Source organism: Crinia signifera, chromosome 9, assembly GCF_055691185.1.
Source record: "Crinia signifera chromosome 9, ASM5569118v1, whole genome shotgun sequence".
Classification (NCBI taxonomy): Eukaryota; Metazoa; Chordata; class Amphibia; order Anura; family Myobatrachidae; genus Crinia; species Crinia signifera.
In genome coordinates, this window is record NC_139225.1 from 84,639,536 (window position 1) to 84,665,967 (window position 26,432).

General features: G+C 42.4%; 1 protein-coding gene across 1 annotated transcript in view; it reads left to right on the plus strand.

The window, feature by feature from the left end:
* Nucleotides 1-26,432, plus strand: part of STAG2 (STAG2 cohesin complex component) — a 115,499-nt gene that overhangs the window by 51,326 nt on the left and 37,741 nt on the right. The window contains exons 6-19 of the mRNA XM_083159333.1: nt 1,405-1,501; nt 6,863-6,939; nt 10,235-10,439; nt 10,527-10,678; nt 11,511-11,584; nt 13,890-14,013; nt 16,245-16,343; nt 16,437-16,516; nt 16,762-16,869; nt 17,085-17,196; nt 18,066-18,183; nt 20,019-20,122; nt 20,234-20,326; nt 26,140-26,229. Of these exons, the coding sequence (XP_083015459.1) occupies nt 1,405-1,501; nt 6,863-6,939; nt 10,235-10,439; nt 10,527-10,678; nt 11,511-11,584; nt 13,890-14,013; nt 16,245-16,343; nt 16,437-16,516; nt 16,762-16,869; nt 17,085-17,196; nt 18,066-18,183; nt 20,019-20,122; nt 20,234-20,326; nt 26,140-26,229 (1,533 nt within the window). The remainder of the gene's footprint in view (nt 1-1,404; nt 1,502-6,862; nt 6,940-10,234; nt 10,440-10,526; nt 10,679-11,510; nt 11,585-13,889; nt 14,014-16,244; nt 16,344-16,436; nt 16,517-16,761; nt 16,870-17,084; nt 17,197-18,065; nt 18,184-20,018; nt 20,123-20,233; nt 20,327-26,139; nt 26,230-26,432) is intronic.

Below are 26,432 nucleotides of genomic sequence, written 5' to 3' on the forward strand. Positions count from 1 at the left end.
AATGCTGGCTTCCGGTCCATTGACTTGTGTACAACTAGCTAATAAAAAGACGGCTGGGTTTTATTGTAAGGACAGCCATGCGCATGCTAGCTATGATTCATATGCATGCACAGTGTATCGATAAGCAGTTGGTCTGTGAATTCCTAGCCCAGCAATCAGGTCTGAATAACACCCCCACAGTGCATGATTAATCAGAGCAGGCCCCACCTTCTACAATTGCTCCATGGTTCATTACAGACACTTATTTGCTCCATTTTAAGCTCTACAGGGGTCAGCATGTGCACTCTGACTGTTCTACAACTTTTGCTATGAATTGTGTGTTCTGACACCTTTCTTTGATACAACAAAATTTGTAACACTTGCACTCCAGAGTGCAGCTCCAATCTAGAGGAAAATCACCAATTTTCCATATAAAGTGCAAAGAATAAAAGTGTTAGAACGGCGCACCCCCCCCCCCCCCCCCCCCCACCTGTAATTCAAAGTAGTTTTTTTTTGTGGCCTTAATCTTAAGACCTTAATGCCTGGCCTTAACCGCAAAGTCCCCGCCCCACTTGTGCTATTCCTTGGACAAATTTTGATAGTTTCGAACCACTTTGTACTGGCCACAGGTTTTTTGGGGAGAAAATTTGACACAATTTTAGGATCCCTGTCTGTAGAAGCAGGTGGAAAAATTGCTGACCCAGAAAAAAAATCTTACTGGGTCAGCAATTTGTGTGATTAATGCAATCCTCAAAATAAAATTTTTATGGTATTTGAGGAATGGAGTTGAGATCTTCTATAAAGTGTTGTGAATACCCAAGGTCGACACCACTAGGTCGACACGTTGAAAGGGAAACATGGGTCAAGGTCGACAGGTTATTAGTTCGACATGGTCTAGGTCGACAGGCAAAAATGTTGACATAGGGTTTTTCACTTTTTTTTCAGCCAACATGTTCTGACAGGCGGTATTTCATGCCCTACATCCACTCGGGCATGGTGAGGGAATAAAATAGTGTGCCGAGCATAGCGAGGCACCGTTCCCGAAGCATGGTGAGCGGACGATGTGCACTTTATTCTGTGTCCATGTCGACTGTATCCATGTCGGCTCAAAAACAGCTAAAAACCCCATGTCGACCTTATGACTGTCAACCTAATGGCCTGTCAACCTTGTCGCATGTCGTCCTAGTGTGTCGACCAACTTATGGTCGACCATATGACCCACACCCAAGAAAATAGAGATTTGATTTTAAAGTTTTCTCCTGGTTTCTTATAAGGAATGCAGTATAAAGAAGGGTGATGTAGTTAAAAAACTAAAAAAAATAAAATATGCTTTGCTAAGGCAGCAACGAATTAATTAGAACTTAAAGGTAGAGCTCCATTAGAACTGCTGTAAAAGAGGACTTCTTTCTTCCCTTTTTCTTTTAGTCCGTCGTTGATGATTGGATAGAAGCCTATAAACACAACAAGGATGTAGCACTTCTTGATCTCATAAACTTTTTCATTCAGTGTTCAGGATGTAAAGGTATGTTGTCAATGATGTTGCTTACATTTAGCCACTTGCATAACTGTATATCTAAACTAGAATATCTGTTGTTGTTTTTTTGTTTGTGTGCCTACAAATTCCTGCCCATATTGTTGTTTGGGGTGTCCTATGTATGTTAACATATAAGTGGTACTGAAAATGAGAATTTATTATACAACTTAATTTAACCAATGACCCATTGCATGTTTATGGTTTATCCCGCTGATGACGCTGGTAAAGTAGATAAAGGAGGCCCTAAGGCAGTGGTTCCCAAACGTTTTTGAATCACAGCAATCGCACGGCACCATACACACCGTGCGATGCGATGTGATATTTCATTGTATGGCCACCTATGCTATGACATATGATGGGTGCTTCATTTTGGAAGCACCCGTGCAATTTGTTTGGGTTTGTTTTTGCACCCCCCCCCCCCCCGCCACTATCCATGCCACCCCGGAAGCGTGGGGAGCACAGCAGAATGCGTCCTCCCAAACTTTTCATACCCCCATTATCCACGTCGGCATGGGGTTGATTTTATATAGTGTGGGGAGCCCCGCAGATAACTTTACATGTTTTCCGCGTCCCCTTGAGGGGCTCGCGGCGCTCGGCATAAAATCAACTCCACGACGGCGTGGATAGTGGGGGTATGAAAAGGTTGGGAGGACACGTTCCACCGCCCCTCGCGGGACTCACTGCGCTTACCACTCTTCGGGTTGGGGGTGGGGGGGGGGGGGGGTTTAGGAACCCATTCACAGCAACCATACAATACATCTGACACAGCAATTTACTTAATAATGATTATGATTAATGATGACATTTGAACGATTAGGAACAATAATAACAAAAATAATAAGAATAGGAACAATAATAAGAAGAATAAAACATTAAAGAATGATTAAAAAACAGTCACTGAGAGGGCACTGCAGTAGCTTTTGCCAGTAGGGTCAGCGCGTGTATAATTGTTTCAAAAGGATTTTCTGCTCCCAAACTTCTCCTCCACATGAACTCCTGTAGATAGGATTCTAAGTGGTGTCTTGCGGTGCCTCTCTGCCTTTTATTTCGCCATTTGGCGGCCTCCCACAGCCGCTCGATGGTTTGGTGATTAACCCTGCAATGTTCGTACCCTGCCTGCTGCAGTTCCTGGGTGTTATAAGCCCTCCAGCAGTCTGAATAAATCACGGACCCGGGAGCGACATTATCGCTGATGACAGCCATGAGGGTCGTGGTGTCTCGCCTTTCAACGGCGGTCAGGAAGCAGGCCCCTGTCTCCTTGCATATACCGCTGAATACCCATTGCTGGGGCAGCATCCTCCCAACGTTATATTTCCTCTTCACAAAGAGGCTCTCGTCTACCTCCACCACCATGCCAGAGCCTCCAATTTCGGTCTGCGGCTGGGACAAGAGATCCATGGTGCAAGCTTCCCTCTTGAGGCCATTGTACTGCACCGCCATCTTTATAGACATGATTCTGGCAGTACTGCACACTGGTAAGCTCCTGTGCCCATGAGTACACAAACCGGACCAGGGTCAGGAATAGTAACCAGTGGTCCGCTCGAACGATGACCTTCTTATGGCAACACTTAATGTGGCAGCGCCACGTCCCTTCCTTAACACAGAGCTTCAAGTCTGCGTAACGGGCAGAAATTCTTTTTGCTGAATAAACAGCACAGCCTCTTCCTCTGATGTAGGCATGGTGAACATTACATTTGCTCAGCTGCCATGCCTGTGCTTTGCACACCGGTCACTGTAACACTGGCAGAACTCTTAGAAGCATCCATCACTGTCAGCTATTCTCCTCAGAGTGAGTGCCCGGGAGAACTTAAGCAAGTTCTGACTTACTATGCTATTTCTGTAGCTTAAGCTTATTCAGAAAGCATAGCTATGGTAACTGACAAATGTATATCAGTATTCTATGCATATAAACTAGTGAAATTGGATCGCATGCCACTAAAACGGGACATGCGATTGCTTTCCGCAAGCATACGTATGTTAATTGGGCGCCCGGATACTACATAAGTACCAGAAAGAATGCACCAGAGAGCTCAGCAACACCAAATGGCATACAAGACCATGGGAAACAACTGTGCTGGTGAATAAAAACCCCTTCACAACTGTTGGCCAGATCAAGAACACTCTCCAGGAGGTAGTTGTATATGTGTCAGTCCACAATCAAGCGAAGACTTCACAAGAGTGATCATAGGGGGTTCACCACAAAATGTAAATCCATTGGTGAGCCTCAAAAACAGGAAGATTAGAGTTTGCCGAACCACATCTAAAAAAGCAGTTAGTTCTGGAAGAACCTCCTATGGACAGATGAGACCAAATGAGATCAACTTGTACCAGAGTGATGGGATGGGAAGAGAAGAGTATATAGAAGTAAAGGAACTGCACATGATCCAAAACATACCACCTCATCAGTGAAAGATGGTGGTAGTGGCATGGGCATGTATGGCTGCCAATGGAACTGGTTCCCTTGTATTTATTGATAATGTGACTGCTGACAAAAGCAGCAGGATGAATTCTGAAGTGTTTTAGGCAATATTATATCTGCACATATTCAGTCAAATGCTTCAGAACTCATTGGATGGCGGTTCACAGTGCAGATGGACAATAACCCAAAGTATTCTGCAAAAACAACCGAAGCGTTTTTTAAAGGCAAATAAGTGCAGGTATGAAACCCAGTGTCTGGTGATGTCTATGCATTCCAGACATCAGGCTGATATTGACTGCAAGGTATTTGCAACAAAAGTATTAAAAAGTGAGTTACATTTAGGATTGTTTAGTTTGGTCCCTTAAAATGTGGGAGGCACATATACAAACCGTTTTAATTCCTACACCGTTTACCTGATGTAATGTCTTAATGTAGCGTATGTAATGTCCTCCCCCCCTTCATTCCTGCTTGATTCTGCACTGTAATCCACAAAAAATTCCTAGTGTGCACAAGCACACATGGCCAATAAAGTTGATTCTGATTTTGATGTAGATACCATCAAATTAAAGCTGAAAGTCTGCAGTTAATCAAATCTTGTTTGGTTCACCATTGTGGTGGTGTATTGAGCTCAAAATATGAGATGTCCCAATATTTATGGACCTAACTATATCTATATTTTTGCTATATAATATATATCTTTTTTTTTTTTCTTTCCTTCTTTATGTCTGCACAATTTTACCACTTCTGCTGCAAGCTGTGCATCATTGTTGTATCTGTGTGTGTTTGGCATAATAATCCATCTTTATGCTGCACAATTAGTCTGTTGGTTGTTGCCAACGGCATTGTATGTGAATTTCTGCCTGAAAAAGGGATTGTATGGAACGGATCTAAACATAAAATGAGCAATGTGTCCCATAAATAAAAGCCATGTACAAAAAAGCCAAAGAAAAGTTGGTGCTAATTATGGGCCTGGTTCAGAGATTAAAGCAATGTCAATGTTGTTATTTTTTTCCCACTGCACTGAGGTTGCGGTACCAGTGATGATTTATTTGCAAGGTGTATGACAGGCAGATGAGGCATTTGGGGCTATAGCGACTCCGTAACATGTTACCGCCGTATTGTTTCGGTGGCTTGTCCAATCCCTTACACGGTTACATTTACTTTTTTCAGCCAAGTTGCAGGATCTTAGGATAACTAAGATGGTCGTTTAGCAACTTATGTGCATCCAATCTTTTCATAGACAGGCAGATGATCTACAACGCATCCATTGTGATTTTCATTACAAATCCTGTCAGCTGTGACTTTTGCATATTTACACACTTAGGGGGTGTATTCAATGTAGGTTCATTACCAGGGGCGGATCTAGAGCTTTCTCCTAGGGGGGGTTTACGGTTAAATTTGACACTCCTCCCTTTTCCAGTCCTGAATCCTCCCCTTCCTGGGCCCCATTACTCCGAAATCACCCCAGATGTCACTATTTTGTCTGTTGCCCATGAATCAATACTACAATGTGAACAGCTATGATAGGAATGGGTACTTACCTCCTTGTAGCAGACATTTCTGTAGCAACCTCATTAACTTTCAGGGGGGACCTGGCATCTGAGGACAGTACCATGGTAGAGGGGGTGAACGGGTGAGGTATGGCCAGTGCGACAGGCTTGTATTAGCGAGGAGGGCCTAGTGATGGCTCCTGGAGCAGTGGTTGTGTCCAGAGGGAATATTTAAATGTCTTCTGTTTGGCGCTGAGCACATTAGTGGCAGCAGAGAGTGTGTGGCTGCTGGACTGGGGGAGACATGGCTCTGTGGGAAAGGGACATTATTACTGTAAATAATCAGGGTGGTAGTGACCAGTAATAAAGGGAGCAATGTCAGGGCTACACAGCTGTCACCTGCACACACACATATCCAGGTAGCCATATATACACACTATCCCGTATTTGGGGAGAGGGGTGACATGCCCTGTTCAGAGCACAGGCTGCACAAGTCAGGGAGCAGCAGCTGTGAGTGTATAATGGCTTCTACCGGGTGTCTAAATGACAGGATAGATGAAAGAAGTCTTAATCAACAAACTCTGCTGATTAACTGCGGTAGGAGAATTTATTGTGACCTGCGTCTGGGAGCTCGGCTCACCGACACTGACAAAAGCTGGGAGGGAGGAAGGACTTTAATGAGTGTTTGTTTACCCTGGCTGATGGCATAAGTGTTTTATAGCCTGGGGGGGGTGATCGCCCTCTCCGCCCCCCTCTGTATCTGTCCCTGGTCATTATTGTCTGGCTCTGCCGGCTGACTCGACAGGGATTTTGCAGGTGGGTTTCAATGTTCCACCTGCCGAGCAGCGAGAAGGGTCGCGGCCACGAGAAGTGAACTGAAATCAGCGAGCTGCGGCTGGGAGCCCGTTAATTCCTGGGCGTTCTCAGCAGAGTGTGCTCGTCTGCTTGTGAACAAGTTCCCTGTTCAATGCTGTCGGGGTAGACAGCATTGAATAGGGCCCCACCACCATTTCCCTCGTCGGGAATGGTGGCGGGAGATTGAATATCTCTCTAAAACTTAGCTGGACATATCTGAATCAGGCCCCCACCCCAGTTCATATATTTGGCTAGTAGTTATCACGATGTTTTATCTTGCAGAAGATGTTTAATTAGTGATCTGCATGAGTAGTTTCATGATGAGGTGCATGAAAAGAAGCAGAAAAAAATGGCAGTTAAATTTGATTTAATAGGAAATTTCCTAGTGGGATAGACTATGTAATTTGGTTTCAAGTGCATTTAAAATACTAGCACCTTTTTTATAAAAGCGAAGTAAATTTTTGCGACAGGAATATTTTTTTGTGTGTGTGTATGTATAATATGTATATCTATCTATCTATCTATCTTACAAGTCTCAAGAGGAAAAAATAACTTTAACAATTTAAAATGACTTCTGACCAACAGGTATTGTCACTGGTGACATGTTCCGGCATATGCAAAATTCTGAAATAATTAGAAGAATGACTGAAGAGTTTGATGAGGTAAGTTTTAACTTTCATTATATTTCTCATCTGTATGCGAATGCTGGGTACACACTGGGCGAAATTAACTTTATCGGCGGTGTAACGGGGCAAACCTATAATGCGTACACACTGACATCGTAAAGGGAGGTGTTTCCGTTAACAATGTGCGGGAGTGCGCATCATTGGCTATATTTAGCATAACACACTAGGCTATTTGCACTATATATAGTTATCAGTATTGTCCATACCGTTCGTTTTATGGCCCATTGTGTAGCCAGCATAAGGCTTATTGAACTTTTATATGATGTGGAAAATTGTTTTTGTTTTTATTTTGATCTGTGTTTAATCTCAAAAAGTAAAAAAGCTTTGTAGTAAAGGGCCTGAGCATTTTACATGTGCTGTGGTGGTAAAAGAAATTGCGAAAGGATCAGTAAATAACATGCAGGGGACGAAATCCTAATGCTAGGCATACACTGTCAGATAAAATGCCTTTCATACCCACAGACATTATATCTGTCACGTTGACCTCCGATAGATATCCAAGTTATTTCCCCGTGTATAAGCTACAATATCTGCATTCCTCTCCTTTGATGGATCATGGGAAATTTTGGCTGGTCATCCGCAGCAAGGCATACTCCATGGCTAGCCAGTCTTCGAGAGCTACCAATGGCTCAGTGTCCCGGCCACCTAGCTTGGTTACATGTGTATTTACATTTTGTACTATGTAATTACTTCATGTGTGATTTCTCCAAGCTTTCCACTTAATCTGAATTTAGAATCCCACTCAAACCTTTAAGTCCATTGTATGTATAACATTTATCACCTGAGTGTGAGGTGAAGGACAGTGTTCAAGAGTAAACATCCCACAGTGATCTACACATAAATGCATTGGACATGTATCTATATGTGTGAAAGTTTTTATTGAAATAAACAAATCCTATGGAAAGAAACTTTGTGGGTCAAAAAAATCTTCTGATCATCCAGATTCTTATCTGAAACCATTCTCTTATATCCAGGGCTATTTTTGTGCAGGCTCCAGCAGGATCTGAGGCCCTTATTCTAGTTCACTCTTTCAGACAAAATATTTCTTAGATGGACAAAACCATGTGCACTGCAGGTGAGGCAGGTGTTACTTGTGCAGAGATAATTAGATTTGGGTGGGGTTTTACACCTGCCTCACCTGCAGTGCACATGGTTTTGTCCATCTAAGAAATATTTTGTCAGAAAGAGTGAACTAGAATAAGGGCCTCAGTTCCTGCTGGAGCCTGCACAAAAATAGCCCTGCTTATATCCAACACAACCCACCATGACTGCTTGCCACAGGTCTGTATCTGGGTACCCTTAGTGCATCAGAACAAAGTGCAACCAGAATTGGACAAGATCATCAAGCTGTCTTTGGGGGGTATTCAATCTGGGGGTCACGGCTGTCAAGCTGACAGCCCGACAGAGAACAAGCACGCGGGATTCAATGTCCCACCTGCCGCGAGGCGAGAAGCGGGTGGGAATAGTCGAGCTGCGGCCACGAGCTATGCAATTCCCATCGGTCCTCAGCAGAACGAGCCCGACTGCTTGTGAAGTCGGGCTTGTTCTGCGAGATCCCCTGTTCAATGCTGTCGGGGAATACGGCATTGAATAGGGGCCGGCGGCCATCTCCCCCGACGGGAGATGCTCGACGGTGATTGAATATCCCCCCTAGTAAGGGAGAAAGGAGCTTTTTACCTCCTGTGGACAGAGTCCAACCGGAACCTTTGTTTGGTCTATTCAGCCCTCCAGCCCTCTTCCACGGTTTGTTTCCAGGGTGAGGCATCTTCTCTTTTGGGTACTTTATAAGCCTATCGCTCGGCGAGGTCCCCGCACAGCTGCAAATGGATGTATTGCATAAATATCCATTCACAGCCTTGGTTGCGGGGACCATCGAATGATTTGGAACGAACATGCAAAACGAAGACCCTCTCAGGTGCCTTAGTTTTGCATGCTCCATGTACGGGAACAAGGCAGGTAGCTGTCAGCAGATGATGGCAGCTATCTGCCCCCGGAAGCCATGTCACTGCCTCATTTCAATGGGAATGCCCAGCGGTTTCATGGGAACACCTGCAGTTTGCCGTGCCCGATTGCACTCAGCGTATGCTCATGTGCAGAAATGCTCATTAGGAAAGCATTGGCCCCACATGCGAACGCACTGGGGACAGAGCAAATAAGAACCAGGCCCCATGGGTATCTTTGTCCTTGTCCTCGTCCTCGAAAACAAAGAGCGTCATGACTTTAATTATTGTCTGTGGTTCCAAAGCCAGACTGTTTTTTTAGACCTATTCTAAATGTGATGCCATACCTTCAGAATTTCAAAATTGAGTCCCTCCATTTGTTTGTACTCTGCTTCTTGACCACTCAGTGGGTGAGATTTAATAGGATGAGAGATTCAGAAAGTGAGATATTTGTTAAGAAATCTCCAGTTTTTCTAAAGCGGCAATCATTTACACTGCAAAATCAAACTGGTTTTGCAGTGTAAATGATTGCCGCTTTAAAAAAACCTGGAGATTTCTTACCAAATCTCTCACTTTCTGAATCTCTCATCCTATTACATTTCACCCAGTATGTCTTTACAGCGGTGATTATGGTCATGTTGACACACCTTTTAATAGCTGAATAGTCACCATTGTCTGTTGATGGCCATCTTATCCCCAAACGGGCAAAACGATGGTGTATTTGTTAGCATTACTGCCTCACTCTAGTCTAAGCTGCATGGGTTTTTTCCAGGCACACCATTTTTTATTTATCCAAATATACTGGTCATTGAATTGACTAGCAACAAAATAAATAAATGACCCTATTGTGTGTAAATGTAGTAGAGAATATAGATTGTAAGCTTCACTACGGCAGGGACTGATGTGAATGGCCAAATATTCTCTGTAAAGCTCTGCAGAATTTGTATGTTCTATAAAAATAACGTGGTAATAAATAATTTTCACCACTCCTACTGTAGGTCATTCATTTGCCCCGGTGGCTAATCTGTGCTTTATTTTCAGCTACCTCAGTGGTGGTTGCTGAAGGATGGATTACAGACACCTCAGTGGGGTATTCTTTGAGACTGGATTCTGGACTGTAGAGCTCTGGCTCATCCGCTCCAAATCCACAGTGTTTTACTGCCATCCCATTGATTTATCTATTCTGCTTTCTCATTGTTTTGTGTATGTAAATTTGCAATAGTAAATACTGTGTTCATTACAGCATCAACTGTGGTTATCTTTTTTTTGCAATTAATTTGAATATATTTGTTGTATTTGGACTTCATGTTATATTCTACCTTTTTTTGTAGGATAGTGGAGACTACCCGTTAACCATGGCAGGCCCACTATGGAAGAAATTTAAATACAGCTTTTGCGAGTTTATTGGTGTTTTGGTGCGCCAATGTCAGTACAGCATTATATATGATGAGTACATGATGGACACAGTCATCTCTCTCCTCACTGGACTATCTGACTCACAAGTTCGAGCCTTCCGACATACAAGTACATTGGCAGGTATGTAGTCAAATAGATCTATTTCCCTATTTTTAATTCTTTGCATCACCTTTTCATGTACTTATGATTTACATTCCCATTTAAAAGCTATGAAGTTGATGACAGCCTTGGTTAATGTCGCTCTTAACCTGAGCATCAACATGGACAATACACAAAGGCAGTATGAGGCGGAAAGGAACAAGATAATTGGGAAACGAGCCAATGACAGACTGGAACTTTTACTGCAGAAGCGAAAGGAGGTCAGAAAAAAAACTTGAATGTGATATATTTTCATTATTTTTAAGTAACGTGCACGTTTTTGTTTTAATTTTATTATTGTGGATTTAAATGCTTACTCCAAAATACTTTTTTTTGTACGATCAAGACAACTTGGCCTCTTTCAGGCCACTACCCCTTTAACTTGCTATTCGCATGCATGAGCAGTTTATAGGCTTTTTATATAAACATTGATGCAACAATCGGGATCCCGACAGTCAGTATACAACATCAGAATCCCGACTGCCGGTGCTCCGACAGGGGGCAAACGAAAAAAAGCCTCTTGTGGGCTTGGTGGGTTGCTTCGCTCGGTACAGGTACTATTCTCCCTCTATGAGGACTGTGGACCCCCACAAGGGAGAATATCTCCTTTCAGTCCGGATTCCCCTGTCGGAGCACTGGCAGTCAGGATTCTGATGTCGGTATCCCGATTGTCGGGCTGTAGGCAACCATTTTGTCTATCCCTCCACTTATCTACTTGTTACCCTCCTGGATGCTGCACTGTAAACCCGAACAAAATTCCAACTATGCGCTAATATACCTGCCCATTAAAGCTGATTAGAATATATTTAAATGCTATGCAGACTCTTAAGTCAATTGAGGTTTGCCATTTTAAGTACTTTTCTGCAGGCAGCCATTTTGCATTGGTTTTTGTGAGTAGAAATATCTGTAACTTAATTTAAGCAAACTCCGGCCTAATATCTTCTGGACAGTTGTTTACTCTCTGGTTTTTATATAGAACTTGGATTGCTGTGTGAGAAGGTTGTGATGATTGGGATTTTTGTTATATCCTCCTCTTTGTTGTCCTTCATACAGCTACAAGAAAATCAGGATGAAATTGAAAACATGATGAATGCAATTTTTAAAGGTGTTTTTGTACACAGATACAGGTATGTTACTAGGGAAAACTCAAAAATGGGGGAGACTGATACTCTTTCCAAATACCACAAGTGGTTACCTTACATTTACCCTCAGATATCTCAGGTTGGTTTAACCTTATTGCCAGCACTAATTACATGCTGTGCTTTTCAGAAACAAAACATTTTGTTTGAATAATTTATTTAGTGATTTGTCTAGACCAGCGGTTCTCAAACTGTGGGCCCTGACCCCAAAGTGCATCCTGACCTCCATGTTGCTGACCATCAGGCTGATGACTTTTCTATTCTCAGGCAGTGATTCAAGGAGTCTGAAATATCTGTTGAATTGTCTGTAATTTTAGCCTCCTCACGTCATGTTAAGGAGGAGCAAAATAGTTGGAGGACCCCATGTCTAGACTGATAAAGATTAAAATGATACTTATCCTAATGGTGTGTACATAGGTGAGATTTCACTTTCTTTTCGACCCTTATTCGGTCTGGGATCGAATCTGCATTGACTGTAAAAAAAAAAAAAAAAAAACATTTAATGCCCATCCGATTTTCTATTTGATTTTGCTTCTATAAGCAAAATCGAATAGAAAAATTGTGCTGATCTCAGTGTGTACCCTCTATAAGAGTATACCCCACATTTTAAGTGAAAGTGAGGTTTGATAGTTATCATCCTTGTTGGAAAACACAGTTGCATATGTGTCCTCCTGCATATTTGTTGCACCTGTGGACTTTACAGATTCATTTGATATGTGACACTTTAGTATATATGTGTGCTTCTAAGCATCTAAATCTGCATACAACATGCTTCATGTGCAGTAACATTGCTTTTTTCATGTCAAGTCCCATTGTGCTACATAGATCTGTGTGCTCAGTTGTACACTGATAGAAGTGTTCCATAGCAAACTAATCAGCACAGTCTCCTTGTGCTTCCTAAATGCATCTCATTGTGACTGAGGCAAAAATACACCAGACAAGTTGCCCCATACATCTCCCACTGTGTGGTGCATTGAGGCTAGGTGTGTGAAAACAAATCTGTAGCATTACTTGACATTTGACGATATATGTTTATTTTTTTCACGGCCTTAGGTGGATGCTGGGAATTGTGGGTTATTCCTGGACTGGAGGACCAGGCACCTAGGAGAACAAATTCTTAGATAGTGCAGCTCCCTTATACCCCTTCCTGTCCTCAGAGACCAGTGTTTTTTTTTATCTTACCCTTGGTGCTCCGAGGAACAGGGCGCCATTATTAGGAGAGGGCTGTATCGGCCTTAATTTTTCTTTTTTTTTTAAATTTAATTTTATTTATATCGCTACTGCTGACACCTGAGGCATCGTCTTCCCGGGGACTGGTGGACGGACCCCACGGCTGCTCACACCAGTCACCTCTCTGCACTAGGAGGGAGCTGCGGCTGAGTGAGAGGCAGCAGGTAAGAGTCTCCCAGCTAGCGGGCGGTCGGAGCGTGTGCTACTGGCGGTCCTGGCAGCAGTGCTGAGAAAACCGCTGGTCCACCAATGAATATTTGCCTGCAGACAGGGCCTTATGCAGGGATTCTGAGGTTCCAGGAGGTGGAGATCTTGGCCTTGTTTCTCAGCCCCCTCCCTCGGCTTTTACTCATACACCCCCCCCACCCCACACACACACACACCCCCCCCCCCCCCCCCCCCCCAGGTTTAACTCCCTCCCTTTCCTCATTGTGTTGGTGCTGGGTATCAGTCAATTTTTTTTTCTCTGTGTGAAGGTTCTTCTCACACGTTCATCAAATTCTATAGTTTTGCCCCCTCAACTCGGTCAATGCGGCCTTTGGCAGAGGTATACTTAGTGAAGCTCGCGAGTGTTCCCGCCCATAAGGGACAACACTTTAGGATGTCCCATAATTCCCAGCATCCACCACAGGCCGTGAGAAAAAGGGGATTTTTGGGTCTTACCTGTAAAATCCTTTTTTTTTTTCGTAGGCCAAGGTGGATGCTGGACGCCCACCATTGCGCTCCAGATCAGCATTTAGGTTTTATATTGGCCGTTGTTTATCTGCCCTTTAGTTGTGTGTTCTATTGAATGGTTCTTCTCCCCTGTCCCTATTCCTCGGCTTATTAAGTTAAAACTGGTATTCTAAAAGAAGTTGTTATCCTTGGTGCCCGGTCCTCCAGACGAGGAATACCCCACAATTCCCAGCATCCTCCTTGGCCTACGAAAAAAGGATGTTGTAGGTCAGAACCAAAAATTCCTTCATATGGCCATATGCGGCTCGAAATGTACATTACATTGTTTGCGTTATTGCTTTTTCTACTTTTTGTTATGTAATGAAGTCCTTTTTTTTTCTTCTTCTAGAGACGCTATTGCTGAAATCAGAGCAATATGCATAGAGGAGATTGGTGTTTGGATGAAAATGTATAGTGACGCATTCTTAAATGACAGTTATTTAAAATATGTTGGTTGGACGATGCATGACAAGGTAGGTTTTTGTTTTATTTCTTCTTTGAACATTTTATTATTTTGTGAACGCCCTATAGACTAAAAGTTTGCCTATTTCTTTGCAGCTTATAGCAGTGTTTTAAAGTAAATCTAAGCTGGAGAAGAAGAGTTTGTCTGACACACTTGGGGCAGTTTTAAACATTTAAAAAAAAACTCTCAGTATAATGCAGAGTGTGCAGTATCTTTTTTAGTATCTTTCATTTTCTTTTAATTTACCTGAATGTATACATAGTGAAGCACTCTTGGGCGGTGGGAGCCATTCTTTAGACAGCGGGCATTACAGTGAATGGTGTCTAATTCTCTGTAACATACTTTGGAAGTAGATGTATGAAGCAGTGTTAAGGGAGAAGTGATAAGGTGCCTGGTACTTTATCACCAGCCAATCAGCTCCTAACTGTCCCATTTTAAACCCAGCCTATAACTTAAAAGTTAGGAGCTGATTGGCCGGTGATAAAGTACCAAGCACTTTATCACTTTTCCTCACTCACGGCTGCATACATCTACCCCTGTCTTAGAACGTCTGCAGAGAAACACTCTTTTGTGTTACAGCGAATGGTTGGTGTAAGCTCCTTGGGATTTGCATCACTTAGGCAAGCTTGCTGTAGAGACCCATGTATATTCCTGCAGCTCATGTTCTTTTCTTTTTCCATAGGACAGTCCACTATACATTTTGAAGACTGACTGTTTTATCTGTGTTTAATTCAGTTAGTTTGCTCTGATGTCAGTGCCTGTCATTTCAAGTTCACATTATCATTGTACACAACAGCTGCTCTTTTTTCTTCCCATCCTTTATTTTATTTGGGCTAAATGTTGTTTAAAATAATGACAGTGTTTTTGTATGACTGCTCTGGTAACAAAGTAGTTAACAAATGACACCATAAAAAAGTGAATATACCAATGAATGGTGGCCTTAATGTCTGCAGGACATACTATTGTGCTTATTGTACCTACATAGGGCGGTATTCAATGAGCCTGATTCGCCATGTTTTTATGGCGAATTTGTGCTGTTTGGCGAATTTCTGACTAAAACGGTGAATCACCCTATTCAATGACCACATGGCGAATACATTTCAAGGTTTTTTTCACCATGATTCACCGAGTAGCAATCGCTATCTTTTTATGGTGAAGTGGAATGTGAACTTTTAAAATAAAGTGTTTTGTTTTTTACATTTGGTGTCAAAAAATCAGGAATTTTATTCTGAGGAGGGGCATGCTATTTTTATTCATGTGCTGTAAGCACATGAATATATATATATTTTTTTTTTACACAGCAGCCAGCAGGGGGCGCCGGAGCCGAGCCGCTCATTACATATTCATATATTCACTGCACCCGATCGTTACGATCGGGTGTAGTGAATATACGCTCCCCTGCTGGCACCCCCGGGGGGCAGCCTGTGCTGCCTGGCACCCGGGGAGCCCACCTACCCCCCACAAAGTTCTGGGGCAGGCAGAGAGACTATCATCTCTCTCTGCCTGGCACCGTCCTCAGGCTCCCTGCGGCAATCGCCGCAGGAGCTCTTATTCGCCAGTCAGGGACAGCGAGCCCCTGACACGTTGAATACCGGAGCCCGCCGGCTCCGGAACGTGGCGAATGTGCAGCGAATCATAAAAAGGATTCGCTGCACCTCGCAGGTATTCTCATTGAATACCGCCCATAGGCTAAATAAAGTGGTGATAAAGTGGAAGTTGATAACGCATCAGGGATATCAGCAGTGTTTGAAAAATGTCAGTTAGGAGTTGATTGGCTGGCACGTTATCCCCTTTCACTTTATTACTTTTCCAGGCTTAATACATCTGCCCAGTGTGTGGTAGGCTCCATATGGAATCTATGTGAGGCAGAGTGACCAGCTGCTGTAGGTTGTGAAGCTGATCTGGCAGAACCAACCCTTTCTAAATCATTCTATTGGTCTATTACACACTAATTCTCTACTTTGAAGTTTACCAAACGTAAATGTTATCATGGACATTTTGTTTTCCTTTCTTTCTTTTTTTTTCTGTGTTCTCTGCTTCTGTCCTGCAATAAATACCTGGATAAAAAGTAATGAAGCCTGCAGTGGGATAATTATTTAAAGAGGGGAGTTAATAATTTAACCAGGGTCCAGTTTACCCCAAAAAATTGTGATAAAAATGTGTTATTTGCAAATGTGAGTTCTGTACCTTACATGCTCCCTCACTACTTCTATCTCCCCCCCCCCCCCCCTTTTTTTTTAGCAAGGGGAGGTACGGCTGAAATGTCTAACCGCTTTGCAAGGTCTATATTACAACAGAGAGTTGAATTCCAAATTGGAGTTGTTCACAAGTCGTTTCAAGGTATTTTATGGTGTTTCTGTGATTTATATCAATTAAGCATTTATCAACATCTTTTGTTTTGTATTAGACTAAGGAAGTTTTCTCTTTTTACAGGATAGAATTGTATCCATGACTCTTGACAAGGAATATGATGTGGCAGTACAGGCAATAAAGCTCCTAACTCTGGTTTTACAGTGAGTTATCAATTTATATCCGTCGCTGTCCCAGGGCTTAGTGTAGACTGTCCATCATAACTCTTGATAGTGAGAGGTACAGATATAGTAAAATATATACAAGTCTGTTGAAAGCAGAAACTTCTACATTCCAACTCATCATGCTATTCTGGAGCCTCAGCATTAATTCACAAACTACTGCCTGAAAATATAGTAGCTATTCTCCACTATACTAAAATGTGTTCAATGTTTTCTTTTCTCTGTAGAAGTAGTGATGAAGTTCTTACTGCAGAGGACTGTGAAAATGTGTATCATCTGGTGTATTCTGCCCATCGACCAGTCGCTGTTGCAGCCGGAGAATTTTTGTACAAAAAGTAAGATGCCGCCACCGGAATGAAAACAGAAATTTTGTGCTAAAATTGTGCCTGTTCACAGGAATGCAGTAAATCATGTATTCAGTGTGGTCTGATTTCTTTCTGATAAACACTGGAATTTTTGTTAAATCTTGTTCTGACTAAAATTTTTTGAATTTGACTTGCGTGTATAATTACTCATGATGATAATTACTCACACTGTGATGAATTTACAGACTGTTCAGTTGTCGAGATCCTGAAGATGATGGAATCATGAAACGAAGAGGAAGGCTTAGCCCAAATGCCAACCTTGTGAAGACTTTGGTGTTTTTCTTTTTGGAGAGTGAGGTACCTTTATTTAAAATATATGTACTGTAGCCTTAGTTTTCAACTATTTTGTTAAAGCCATATTCAATACAAGCAAACTTCCTCAGGATTGGCAACAAGCATTCAGTTTTTAGATCTTTGTTATGTCAGTCTGCCTTTCCATGTTGATGTGCCCTGAACTTTTTATTTTGCAGTTATACCTCCAGTTGATTTATTTATTTAAAAAAAAAAATGTATTTATTGGCAGATCACAATACAACAGAGAAATAGTTCGATAGTACAGATGAATAAAAGTACATACAAAAATGGGAAGAGTCATATGCAGTGAATTGTAAACCTGATCCAGTTGAACAATTTTTATAAAGAAGTGAGAACAAAATATTAGAAGAGGATAAAGTAAAAAGGTGAAAGAAGAAACCAAGAGGTAGAAAAGGGAGAGGATAGAAAAAGGAACATAAGAAGAGAGAGAATGAGAAGGAAAAGGAAAGGGTGGATCTTCGGCAGGGTACGATAGCGGTATTAGATTAGAGATCAGTCAACAAGGCTTAATATCAAATAGTGAAGGTGGAGGTGATCTGCTGAAGGGAAACCCAAGGAGACCATGTTTGCATTAGTGAGGAGTATTTCTCTTAAATTACCTCCCCAATAAATTTTTTGAATGTCTGTTAACTATGTGATGACAAAGCAGACTGGTCAAGCCATAGTTAACTTTTTTTATTGGTGCACACTATTGAGCAGTACATACATCTTTTTATAGAAGCTTAATGAAAAGTCAGTTTCTGTTTTCATAACTAAAATGTTATTTGGTGAATGTTAAAGCGTGCCTTTTTTAAACTAGTGGTTTCTATATAATTTCACCACTAAATACAGTTATTTATTTTCATTTACAGTTGCACGAACATGCTGCATACCTTGTAGACAGCATGTGGGACTGTGCCACAGAATTGCTGAAGGATTGGGAGTGTATGAATAGTTTGCTGTTGGACGATCCTCTTAATGGCGAGGAGGGTAAGTAGTTTTAATTCTACAGCATTTTAGGACCTGTGAATTGATTTTCAGGACATAATTCATTACTCTGTTTCTTTTGGCATTGAGGGTGAAAGGTAAATCTATATACCTTTTCTGCAATCAGTAGTTGTCTAAATTCCAGCAATGTACAAAAAAAAACCTTGAACACCGGAATATCATTCCCGCTAAAGTCCTGTGAAGTATCTATAAAGCAGGGCAGCAGCTGTCTGTGGTCAGAATATCATTCAAATTTCATTAAAAGCCTTATGCTCATCTTTGCGGCTTATTGTCTTTTTTCACATATTTCCAAAATGACCTTACTGATTTGTGTTCTATGCAATGGGGGTCTGGCTGTACGTGAGAGCTCTTGATGATTTTGCACTTGCACAGTGGGACTGGACAGTAAGCAATGCACAGCACATTAACCCCAAGCTGGTGCACTGTGGGACTTCCAAGGATTGCTAAAATGCACAGTTTACTCTCCCCTACTCTGGTGGCCAAGATTTTGACATTTCTGCTTTCGGTACTTGTGTAGTTTCACGGCGCCAGCATGGTGCCGTGCTACTTCCGGGTTCTACGCTCGCCACAAACTATGTAAAATAAAGTAAATTAACTCCATGCCAACATGGATAGTTCATACCTCCACTATCCATGTTGGTATGGAGTTGATTTTAAATAGCGTGGCGAGCCACCGAGCCTGCAGCGTGGCCGATCAAACTCAGAGGCGGCGCCGTGAAACTACACAAGTACCCTGCTTTCTTGCTTTGGCTCAATAATGCCCCTTTCAGACTGCACTAAAAAATGGTATTTTGCAGATTTTTAACAGTTTTAAACCGGTAATCTGTGCGGTCTGAAAGGTGCAGAGTGATTTTTTGGAAATGGTAAAAAAGCAGGGTCTACCCGTTTCAGACCCGTTTTTTTGGGTGGTCTGAAACTGTATTTAGGACCCCACACTGGTCCCCTCCTCCCCTGGTACCTGGGCAGCTCGGTCCAAATCAGCCCCCTCCCCCGGTACCTGGACAGCCAGCCTGTAATCCAGGCAACATGTGTCCATGCCTCGCTGTGGACGGGAGCCGGGATCAGATGCTGCAGCAGGGGAGACGAGACCCTGGTCCGGGGGTGATGATACGGGCTGCAGGGGGCAGGCACTCCTCCAGTCTCCCCAGTGCCACACAGCGCAGGGTCCCTTCGGGGAATGTGAAGTGAGCAGCGGGGTCCCTGCGGCGGATGGGAACTAGCGCCGCAGGGACCCAGACGTCCTGCCCAATTTTTTAAGGGCAAAATGCGCCCTGCCCCGCTAGCAGCGCCCTGCTAAAACAGCCTGGTTCATGCCCCGACTGCTTGCATGGGGAAGCCCAGCGTCGCCTTAGACGGTGATGCTCTGCGCTTCCCCCGGCACCTTCGGAAGGGGCCGGACCCGCCCCCTTTAGTGATTGGCTGTGGCCGGGCCTGCCCCTTTTAGTGACAGCCCCGTCTGGGCCCGCCCCTTTTCATGATTACGCTGCCCGGGCATGCCCCTTTTGTGACGTCGATGGCCCGGGACCACCCACAAGTGTGACATCGGCAGGCCCCATCCACCCCCCAGCGCCCTGCCCGCCCAAAAACATTGGGACTATGTATGTATGTATGTATTATTAAAGTGCCCAAACTCCTAGATAAACCTTTTGAAAAATATATTCTTACCCAGTGGGTTCAGAGGAAATCGTTTAAAGTATTGAAATTCCCATTTTTGCTATCTTCTTTGTATTGTTTGTTCCAACTCCACAGTAATGAATACATGTCATTGCTACATAAACTCATTTGTTGTAACATTGTATTTTTGCATTGCTTTGTAGCACTAACAGACCGGCAGGAAAGTGCGCTCATTGAAATTATGCTCTGTACAATCCGACAAGCTGCAGAATGCCACCCGCCTGTTGGCAGAGGAACGGGAAAAAGGGTAAAATTTGTGTTGTTGGATTCTGTTTTGGCCGTTGTCTTTGTAATTTCGCTTTTTGATTTGTCTATGGCAATTATATCTAGGATTTCAAATTTCTTGTTTGGTTTTTAGGTACTGACTGCTAAAGAAAAGAAAGCCCAGTTGGACGACAAAACAAGACTTACAGAGCTCTTTGCGGTCTCTCTTCCTCAGCTTTTAGCAAAAGTGTGTATTGTCCTGTTTATGCTAAATATTTTCATGTATCAAAATAAAGCATAATTATAGTATATTGTATTATGATGTAATAGAAATCCTCAGGTCATGACGTGTGTACACTGATCATGAATAACAGACATTTAACTTCATATGGCATTTATTTGTCAACATAGTCTCCATTTACTTCAGTAGACTTCTCCCATCGGTGATTTAAACTCTTGAATCCATTCAAGATAAAGGGCCTTATTTTGGTTCATTCTTTCTGACAAAATCCTTCTTAGATGGGCAAAACCATGTGCACTGCAGGTGGGGCAGGTGTTACTTGTGCAGAGAGAACTAGATTTGGGTGGGGTTTTACTTCAAAGTGAGATCTATATTGCAGTGTAAAAATAAAGCAGTCAGTATTTACCCTGCACAGAAACAAAATTACTCACCCAAATCTAATTCTCTCTGCACATGTTACATCTGCCCCCCCTGCAGTGCACATGGTTTTGTCCATCTAAGAAGGATTTTGTCAGAAAGAATGAACCAAAATAAGGCCCAAAGTTAGGTAATTGATATTCAAAACAGTCGTCATACGTTAAAAGTCTTCACACTAATGTGTTTCTTGAGGTTTGTGTATAGGAAGAAGTCATTAGGGCCAGGTCTGATAAATTGGGTAGATGATCAACCAATTTGAACTCTGCAGCTTCAATGTGACTTTTTTGTGCTGGTGAAGTTTGTGATACAGGACTCCATGTTGCAGATTCCCCTGCCTCTTCTGTTTGATTTCCTCATGATCCTCCGCAATCAGTCGTGCATCTTAGTCACCAATTATAGTGGCTCCACAATCCAAAAAATACACGAACACCATTCCATCTGCATCCCAAAATAAACAGAGGCCATGACACTTCCAGCTGCGCTTAATATTTCAGTGCTGAACTGTGATTGTTCTTCCTGTGTGCACTCCTGTCTCATTAAAGACTACCTGGACCCAGGGTCAATTGCGCCCTCTATATTTTTTAGAGATCACAGAGGGCATCTCAATGCCGAATAACGCCCTAATTTTGGAATTACGGAATGTTAATAAGCAATTTTCAGCCATTGTCTGCCTCTAAGCAGGTGAATAACTTTCATGCTTTTAGCTTTTCTTTCATGGAGGGTTTTTAGTCCACCAAATGAAGGTTCTTCCCTATCAGGATTTCAGCACCAGATGGCAGTTTTTCCAGAATGGATGCTCAGGAATCTGACAGGGTTCATCCAATTTCCATGGGCTAGAGAATAGACTCTGGAGGTTCACCACCTTGATGTATTTTTTACAAGTTTTCTACCACAGTTGGAGAAAAGGGTAGCATATTAGATAAGGCTACAAATTCTCTGCTATTGGAAGGATTTATTGCTCTGATTTGTGAAACTCTTGCTGAGAAAACTCTTGCTAAGAAACTTCCTGGCTCCTTGACCATTTTGGCTCTTCACATCTTAAACACCAGTTTTTGGATTGATCGTTTTCAGATGGAATCTTCCCATTCACTGTATACATGCTCACAATGTATTAGGCCTCAATGGATGTCAGGGATGCGCATTGTCGCATTCCTTTTTGCAGTTGTTTTCAATTAAAAGAATAAAGTTAAGCAAGATGGGCGGCTGTCACTGGTGTGCTTAGGACGCCCTCACCTGTAAATTTGCCCCTGCGTATTTCGAGAAGGTTGTAATATGCTTCTTCATTTTGTACTCTGATGTGATCATCAATAATTTTAGTATAGCAATGACTCCACAAGTTTTTACCAAGATTATGTCAGTGAGTGTGAGCTTGCTGCACATGTGTGGTATCAGGTGCGTACTTTTTTATTTAGATGATCTGCTTGTGAAAGCAGTTTAAGCTTCACAGTTACAATAGAATGTTGACTGGAAAATTCAGCATGTCTGGATCATGAATTTTTGAAGTGTCTCCCCATATACCTTGTCAGCACCTTCTTTTTTTTGGAGGTGTTTTTTTTGAGGACTCAGTTTTTTTTTTTTTGCTGCGTTCTAAAGCACGAGCCCTACAAAATGTGGTCAAAAAGCGTTTCACCACTCCATAAAGCCACCTGGAGTGGCGAAACCAGTCAGTGAGCTGTTTGGACATTCCCCATATCTGTACTGGATAGAAGCCTGAACCAACCTCTGGGACCATTTCAATTCCTAAAAGGAACATACACCACCACATTTGGCATCCATTGCAGTTACTACCTGTCAATAGTCCTTACATCCACGGACTTGCGGGCTGGAAACATCTACCCCCTCACAGCCATCGGTAATTTGTGCCATCTTGGACCGATTTAAGGACTGTTGGAGGACTCCAGTACCCTCAAATAGGCTGTAACTATTTCCACTCAATAGACCTCTCTTTCCCAGGGGTATACTAAGAACAGACTCTCCGGTGACTATTAACATATTTTGCAGTGTCCTCATATGTTTTATTGTTTTTATATGCTATATGCACCTTTAAATTTTATCAAGTGATAATAAACTAATGTGATCTAAGATCATCCAATTTTCAATTGTTTTTCATTCAATTTCAAAGTTGTACGCTGCTACACCTGTTTTTTCTTGCATCTTTTCACGGGACTAACTATCCCTATCCAAAAGCAGCTGCAGGAAACAGCACTTCTGGTGAGCGCCCCCCAGCTCTCTCCCTCGGGGTCAGTTCTATTATTTTTCTCTTTAGTTTTCAATAATATCCTTTAGGGATGATACTGGTCACTCCAGATTGGGTCATTATGACCATGTATGCGAGTCTCCTAAGATTGGGGTGCAGTGGCATAACATCTTTGGATACAAGGTTTTTGGTCACCATCGTAGAGGACTCGGCTGATCAGTTTATTTATTTTTTATTATTTATTAACCGTTTCTTATATAGCGCACACATATCCCGCATCGCTTTACAGAGAATATTTGAACATTCACATCAGTCCCTGCCCCAGTGGAGCTTACATTCTATATTCCCTACCACATGTACATGCACACACAGACATTCTAGGGTTAATTTGTTGGGAGCCAATTAGCTTATCAGTATATTTTTGGATTGTGGGAGGAAACTGGAGTATGCGGAGTAAACCCACACAAGTATGCGGAGAATATACAAACTCCACACAGTTAGGGCTGTAGTGGGAATCAAACTCATTACCTCATTGCTGTGAGGCGGAAATGCTAACTATTGCACCAACCGTACTGCCCCAAATCAATGCACTGCAGCTCTGATGCATCTTTTTGTCTCAGTCATAACTGGCTGGCCAGTTCGTACTCAGTTGGACAACGCTACAACAGTGGTGTATGTAAATCAACAGGGAGGCACAAAGAAAGATTTTGTTCCAGAATTCTCAGCAGTGTTTCAACCAGAGGTAGAAAAATGGGAAGCACACTTCCTCGACCGAATAATGTTTCCCCCCAGGAGATTGGTCTCAATCTGCCTACCGCAGGTGGATCTCATGGCCTCTCAACACAACTTCAAGGTTCCATAGTTTTGTATGAGATCCAAGAAACCGCTGGGTTTTGTAGTGGATGCCATGTGGGATTTTCATCTAGCGTACTGGTTTTCTCCAACTTCAGTGTTTCTCCAGTACTCCAGCTGATTAAAGATCAATGGGTGACTGTAATCCTTGTGAGTCTAGACTAGACTTGCAGGTCATAGTATGCTGACATTCACAAAACGTCCGTACATCCCTGGTGGCATCTTTTGTTTCAACGAGACCTACTACAAAATGGCTTCTGTTTTGAAACCAAGTTTATGAAAAGTAGATTCTCTCTCTGTAGTCCATATTATGCTGCGATCATGAAAACTAGTTTTGTCATTCAAATACCAAAGTGTAGTGATCCTTATAGGTTTAGGGCAAGGCACTGGGGCAGCATGATGGGGGCGGGCTAGGCCCTCATTCATCACCTCTGAGCGGCGGTTTGGGCCTTTTGACGTTAATGCAGAGGGCAGGCCCAGCATCTGCTTAATGTTAATAGCCGCTGCTAATGCAGGGACGGATAGGCGGGATGGGCATGCTGTTCTAGCAGGAGGTGCAGGGTGCTTTCAAACTCCACTGGAGCCTTTACATTAAGGGGATCTTCAGTTCTTTGCTTGGGAGTAGGTCTTCCTTGTGGGTGTTGCCTATGCTCAGCTTGTTCCTGAGATGGGGCCTTTGTCTCACAAGCTGCCTTTTCTTGTATTTTATGTTGATAGAGCTGTTCTCTGAACAGTTACTACATTCCAGTCGAAGGTTGTTAAGCCTTTTCACTTAAACCAGGAAATAGTTTTTTCCTCCATCCATGTTTACTCTAGGCCGAGAAGATTTTTACGTAGCTCTGTGAATTTACTTGGATAAGACTTTTGTCTGATGCACACATCTCTGCTTGTTCTTTGTAACCACATAAATGTGGTAAGCCAACTACAAAGCAGACCATTGTGTTTTGGGTCAGCTTCAGCACTGAAGCCTATTTTAGAGCTGACCACCAGACCTAGATGTCTGCACATTTTTTTAGGGTGGTGGCAACTTCGTAAGCAGTACGATACTGGGCTTTGGCAGTTGGCCTTGTCTGCTGTCTACTCATTTTCATGTTCTTGCCTCTGGAAATGTGTGAAGTTTTTTTGTGATGCAGCCTCACATTCCTTACCCTGAAGAAACTATTGATGTCCCATGGTGAAGTGTCCCACATTCTTGCAGCAGGGAGCCATGGGTCTGGAAATAGGCCGGTACTGGCGCATGGAGATGCGGTTGCCACATCATGGCAAACTCCCCACTATACAATGCCCACATTACTGACATTGTAAAGTGGGGTCAGGACTATATTCAGCATGTATTAAGTCAGGGATAGCCAACTTCAGTCCTCGAGAGCTACTAACAGTTAACGTTTTCCAGGTCTCCTCACAGAATCATAAGTGAAGTAATTAGCTCCACCTGTGGATCATTTATAATGTCAGTCAGTAATGAGTGCACCTGTGCCCACTAGGCATTGCCCACTATTCCTGGGGTCTTGTGGCCATTCTGTGTGCGTAGGCAGATATGGGTTTATTCCATTTGGCTACCAGCTATTTATTGGGCGATTTACAGTTTGTAAGCCATGAATACTGCGCTTAAGAGTAAGCAAGTATTGAAGTTAAACAGAGCATCCATTTTAAGGTGCATGTAATATTATTTGGGTCTCTCTGGGCCTCTCCTAAGCAGCTAACGGAGTCAGTTAGCGGTCTTGCAACTGCTTCAGCCAAAGCTGTTTCAACTCAACTTTGTTGCTTATACTGCTTTTACATCGCAAAATGCAGGTTCACACCAGGACTTTGTACCCAGTAATTAGTTGCTATGTGAAAGGGGTGTTAGGGTCTCCAGAAGGTGTTGCATATACATGTACAATATTTTTTTAAATGTATTTGGAACTATAGGAAAGATGTTCAGCTCTGCTTATTTTTATCATCATGCAGTGAATATTCTTGCAGCTGCCTGGGTTCTCCTGGTTAACACTTGCTCCTGCAGTAATGTGAGTTTACCAGTGCTGCATCTCCTGTTGCCAGTACTCCAGTGTAGGCTGCCTTACAGGCACCCATTTGCCAACTAACTAGACAACCAGAGTGAGTTATGTCTTTGTACAGTGATACTATATAATACAAACTGTGCAGACCATTGCGTCAAACATTTCACGCATTAACCGCAGCTAATGGGGACATGACTGAAGTGTAGTTTTCATTAGAATAATAATATCTAGGATTATAAAAAAGAATGTATGATATACTTTTTTGGGTAGTTGGTGTGTGGCATTTGTTGCAAACAGTGAAGTAGTACTTACATTGTTATTGTTTTAATTTTACATCTTTTTATTTTATTTAGTATTCTGTTGATGCAGAGAAGGTGACAAATCTTCTGCAGTTGCCACAATATTTTGACTTGGAAATTTACACCACTGGGAGGCTAGAAAAGGTAACTTAGTAGTTTAAAAGAAGAAAATAGTTAGTGTTTTTTTTTTTTCTTTGCTCTTATAATCATGCATTGCCTTTTTCATCACAGTTGATCACTTACAAACTTTTAAGTTTTAAATAAGAGAACAAAGGTATTGCATTCCAAAATTTGGTAACTTCCATTTCATATTTGTGTTCAAAGTTTCACATGTGATGCAAATTGTT